We start from the raw sequence: 6,000 nt of genomic DNA on the forward strand, positions 1-6,000 counted from the left end.
AGTATCATTTTTTTTTAAAGAAAACCCAGTTACTTTTGGAGTTCATTCATAAAAGTCTTAAACCCAGATGTTCCCTAATTCCTCTTTAAAGATTTTCATAAAGGAAAACATGGCCGTTTTTTAAAACTCTTATTATTTTTATATTAGTATTTATTGCTACATATCAAATCATCCCCCAAAGTAACTCGTTATAGAGCAAGAATGATCATTCCTTTCAACTTAGTGAAGCAGGCTGAGAATTCTGCTTCTGGGAAGGGGAGTGTCATCGTGTTTTATAACCCTGACTATCGTCATGGCAGGCTTCTGCACTTCCTTTCCAAGTCTGTACATATCACTGCTGAGGAGATGCAGTTGTTCCTGACTGTGGACAGAGACACCAGTTTCTTGGGGTATTCACCTCTTTGATTGTTGTTAGCCACAGGCAGTCCTCATTTCTGTACTGCTTGGGTCTCTTTAGACAGAAACTTACAATTAGACAGCTTGCTTTACTAGAGATAGAAAGCAAGCCAGAAGACTGTAGAGGCACAATAGCAAGAAGGCATTAACACTGAAAACTAAGTGGAATAGTTTTGTTGTAATCACATAGCTGGATACAACTATTCTCAGGTAGGTCAGCCAAAGTTGTGCTCACCCAACATGCAAGTATAAGGGAAGAGAATCAGGCATGAAAAGTAATGTGAGTGGGATTCCAGGCTATTGTACCGTCTGCTGCAGCTGCCCATCTGTATGATTCAGTAACACTAGTTGATGTTTAAAGCAGAGGTAGCAAAAATTAAGGTGATGTGATATAGTAGAATTCTATTGATGACAGACATTAGAGATGTACTATGTGTCCAGTGTTAGACAGGATGTTGTTCCGCTATTTTTCACTCATCAGTCTCACCAGACTGCTAGGATGATATTAATGGTGAGTTTATGTGGCCTAAGAGGATATCTCAGTTGGTTAAACACTGGCTCTTGATGCATGAGAACCCGATTTTGGATTCCCAGAACCCATGTAAAGCTGGTGGTGGTAGCATATGTCTCTAATTCCAATGTGGCTATGATGAAAAGGGAGTCAGGGACAAGACAATTCCTAGAAACCCAAAGGTCAGCTAGTATAGAGTTTGCAGCAGCAAACCAAAGACATTAGTTCAAATAACATGAAAGACAACACTGACATTCAAGGTCCTTTGCCCTCTGATACAAGTGTTGGGGATATCTCTCTCTCTCTCTCTCTCTCTCTCTCTCTCTCTCTGTCTGTCTGTCTGTCTGTCGGTCTGTTTCCTCTCTTTATAGACATCATACACATGAAGAAAGATTTTAAAAGAGCTTAAGAAGTTATATAATTAGCCATGGTGGCGTATGCCTTTAATCCCAGCACTTGGGAGGCAGAGTCAAGCGGATTTCTGAGTTTGAGGCCTGTCTGGTCTACAGAGTGAGTTTCAGGACAGCCAAGGCTATACAGAGAAACCCTGTCTCGAAAAAGAAAAAGAAGAAGAAGAAGAAGAAGAAGAAGAAGAAGAAGAAGAAGAAGAAGAAGAAGAAGAAGAAGAAGAAGAGGAGGAGGAGGAGGAGGAGGAGGAGGAGGAGGAAGAAGAAGAAGAAGAAGAAGAAGAAGAAGAAGAAGAAGAAGAAGAAGAAGAAGAAGAAGAAGAAGAAGAAGAAGAAGAAGAAAGAAATTATATAATTTTCTCAGTCTATTAGAAGAAGCTGGAGAAGAGAGGATAGTACAGTTATTAATAACTGACCACCCTATCTCTAAGTTCATGACCAATGTTTATATTCATATAAGCTAAATATGTCTATATACATATGAGAAACCTATATAGAGTCTTTTGTCTAAACATTGTGAACTGGTCATTTTCTAATTGGTGTGTTTATATCTGAGTTTCAAGACCACACAATCCTCCAAGTAGGCCTTTAAAATCTCTGGGAAACAATGCCAGCTATGAGTTAATGTCCATATAAACACCACAGAGTTAGGCTCTGCAGCACAGAACTTTCATAAGCCCATGTCAGTTATTACTGTGAACTGTGAAAAAGCCTTAGCAGTCGTTTGCAGATAATTATCCTGACATTCCTACTTCATTACTTTTAATTGAATTGAATTTGTGGTACTCACTGCCCATGTATAAGAGCACTACCTTCATTCGGAAGCAGGATGTGTCATATGTCCTAAGTCTCAGCTGGATGGACAGCTTTTGGCAGATGGTCACTTTACAGCATGAATGATGTCATCTAAGCTAAGGGCTGAGTTTTAATTAAAGTAAGATAAGTTTAAAAATGGATTCAGTTGATCCCTTCCATCTACCATAACTGTAAGTGGAAACAGTCAGATGACAGAAAGTGGTTACATAATGCAGCTGTGTGTATGAGTTTGTCATTCATATCAATAAATATCTAATGTTCCCTTGCTAACTGAGTTATCTCAAAGGAGGAGTAAAACATTATGTCAACCTGGTCTACAAAGTGAGTTCCAGGACAGCCAGGGATATACAGAGAAACCCTGTCTCAAAAAAACAAAACAAAGCAAAACAAAACAAAACCAAAAAACCCAAACAAACAAACATTATGTAATGTACACAGATAATAAACAGGGAGTAGATAGGCAGATTGTAGAGATATGAGAGATAAATCTAAAGATAATGAACATATTACTACTTTTTAAAAAGATTGCTCTTATACTTGCTAACAATGTTTAGAAATATTAAAAAGTACTTTATAGGAGATAAAAGTCAGTTCTTTAAACAATACCATGCCAGAACTTTCAAGGCTGATGTAAGAGTATCATTTAAGTCCCTAAGTTCAAGACCAGCCTGGGTAACATAATGATATCCTGTGGAAGGAAAAAAAGTCAAAAGGAAACAAAAATGATAACAGAAAACATCAAAATCAGAGCTGAAATCAATCAGGTAGAAACAAATAAAACAATATAGAGTCAATGAAACAAGAGTTGCTTCTTTGAGAAAATCAACAAGACAGACAAATCCTTAGCCAGACTAACTAAAAGACAGAAAGACAGTAAAAGACAAAATCAGAAATGAAAAGGGAGACATAACAACTGACACAGGATATTCAAAGAATCATAAGGTCTTCCTTCAAAAGCCTGTACTCCACAAAATTGGAAATTCTTAGCAAAATGGATAATTTTCTAGACAGATACCACTTACCAAAGTAAATCAAGATCAGGCAAACTGCTTAAACAGCCCCTAAGGAAATAGAAGCAGTTTTTAAAAGTCTCCTCTTTCCCCACAAAAAGACTTCTTATTTTTCTTCTTCTTCCTTCTAATCCTTCTTCTCTTTCTCTCATATACTTATTCTCTGTCTCACTCTATTTAGTTTTAGTTAGGCTGAGAGCAGCTTCCTCCTCACATTAACTTGTGTGTGTGTGTGTGTGTGTGTGTGTGTGTGTGTATGTGTATGATCAACTTGGGTATAGTTTAGAATATCTATTGGTGATTTAGATATTAATTCATATGAAATTCATATGCTGGCCCTTGTTACTGTCTCTAAGTTATTACTTCATATTTTCAGGACCTGAATTCATAGTTACACATGCTGAAACTCTCATTTTCCTTTTATTGCTGTCTCATTGAACTTAAAGCAAACTGATGATTATACTTTCTGTATTTTAAAATGCTCACCTGACTTATTTTGGTTCAGGGATGCCTTCCAGAAGCCCTCCCGAGGTGCACCGTGCAGACCCATCCCGCAACAGGACACAGGACTTATGGACCTGAGACTGACGCACCACACACATTATCCATGGTACCTTGCAGCAAAAATATGCATACGTGATGGAGAAACCATGATTAAAATATTTGAATGCAGAAATGTGTACATTGAAACGTTCCAATTAAAGTTCATTGTTGTAACTGGAGGATTCAGTTCTTCCTTTAGGCATTTCTTTTTTAAATCATCTTCTTAGTTCTCTGAGAATTCTGTAAAATGTGTTTTAATCATATTCATCTCTCACCCATCTCCTCCCAACTCATCTTCCTTTCCTACCCATCCAACTTTGCACCCGCCTTTTGTTTTTCTATCAAATCTAATTTGTGCTGCTCATATATTCTAGGATATATGGCCTTCTTCTGGAGTTTGGTGGACTTATGAGGGTTGATTCTTTTAAGGGAAACTAACTCTCACTCTCCCAGCATCTCTCAAGTGCCAACAACTGCTCAGCTAAGGTTGGGACTTCTTGTCTACCTCCCCTCTCCAGACCTGGATTGGATTGGTTCTTCTTGATGCTCAGGGAGAACACAGCACTCTCTGGTCAGTTCCAGCATCAGTGACTCACAGGCATAAGTATAAATTTTAAAAGTGTCTTAAACAAGAGGATCAGAATAACTATTTGTTGTATATTATAAATACATGAATATTATTTGAAAAGGCATAGAAGTATGTTTGAGTATACCGTTTCATGTATTACAAAATGTAAGGGTGCATTCCAACATATCTGATGTCCCTTGATCTCTAACTCCCTGGTTTTATTAAATATACATATGTATATGTGTATATATGTGTATATATATATATATTTGTAACGATGTAACATCAGACATGAAACATTGATCCATATAACATAAGACACAGTTTACAATAATGGTGGCATCAGTAAGAATCTAAGTAATAAGTTGATCATTCTTGACCATTTTCCTCGTGAAAGAAAAATTTAGTGGCCCCACATCTCATAGCATATATAAAGAACATTTTAAGGTTTCTAGACAGAAACTATTTATCAAATACTACATATGGCATTACTACTGACAAATCACATAGCAGCTACTTCTTCTGGTTTACTAATGACGAAAACCAGTTTTGATCATGCTGAAAAATAATATTTCCATCCATTTACCAAAATTTACTAAAATTGTTAACAGAAAGCACTAAGAAATTTATAAGGAAAAATATTGACAGAAATAGTCTTTTAGATGTTACAGTCAAAAGGCAACCTTAAAACATGTTTATCATTTGTGATTAGGGCAATTTTGTACTTTTGAGAACTTATTATTGGGATTTTTCTCTATAAATAAATATTAACTATTTCACCCAACTTTTATTGATTATTTTTAAGTATTTTCTTTTCTTTGAGAAAGAAATCTGCATTAAATAAATTCTGGTTCCCTTATAAAGCCTGGATTTTCGTCTGGTTTTTACCGTTGGAAGGATTATTCACCGTCATTTTGCTATTAAAGGGGCATAACGTGGGTCTCATTTTGGAAGTCTTGTTGTGCCATTTGACCATTTAAAACTTGTCTTAAACATTTTTTGTTAATGTGCAGATAAAATGAAAATTAATGTTCTAGTATTTAGTCGAGTATGTATGTGTGTTACAAATATTTTCTCTAATTTTATAACATTTCACTTCATTCATTGTTATGGTTTTGGGTTATGTACAGAATAATGGGTTCCACAAAGTCATTTTGTGTATTTTTCTATATGAGACAAAACAGGTAATTTTTGTCTTTTGTACCAGTATCATCTCCTTCCTCTTCCCTCAGACCCCTTCCTCCCTCTGCTCAGTACCCACTCTATTTTCAGGCCCTGAGTTTGCATGTCCTTCTGTGTTCTCACCCAGGGTCTCACCAGGTTCTTCATCACTGTTCTTTGTCTCTCATTTTGCATCAGGGATGACTTGTATATAGTGTGGAAATTTTCACTTTAATTTTTTTCTATAAAAAATAAAAGTTTAAACAATTTTCTTTCATAATGTGAAATATTACATGTCATATGTCCATATGAGTGGATATGCTTTTGGATTTTCGGTTTATCAGATTATCACGTTGCTCACCTTTACAACTGCTGTTTATTAAAATCCTAGATGGTCTTTATTTATTATGGCTTTATAATGACTATCGTTGTTCAAGAATTTCATTTTTGCTTTGCTTTCTTTCTACTACTCTTTACATTTGAATAAATGATTATAAAATGCCTTTTCTGGAATCCAGAGAAAACCTATTGTAAATTGGAATTTATGGCAGATGTGAACATAATCAGGAGACATTCTACTTCCAAATA

The 6,000-nt window shown here is 35.9% G+C and overlaps 1 protein-coding gene across 1 annotated transcript in view; it reads left to right on the plus strand.

The window, feature by feature from the left end:
• Adgrl3 (adhesion G protein-coupled receptor L3) overlaps positions 1–5,587 on the plus strand; it is a 778,447-nt gene extending 772,860 nt beyond the window's left edge. The window contains exon 27 of the mRNA XM_029477381.2: positions 3,646–5,587. Within this exon, the coding sequence (XP_029333241.1) occupies positions 3,646–3,722 (77 nt within the window). The 3' untranslated portion in view covers positions 3,723–5,587. The remainder of the gene's footprint in view (positions 1–3,645) is intronic.
• Positions 5,588–6,000: the final 413 nt, after the last annotated feature.

This window comes from Mus caroli, unplaced genomic scaffold (assembly GCF_978045245.1).
Source record: "Mus caroli unplaced genomic scaffold, Mus_caroli_1 scaffold_4, whole genome shotgun sequence".
NCBI lineage: Eukaryota > Metazoa > Chordata > Mammalia > Rodentia > Muridae > Mus > Mus caroli.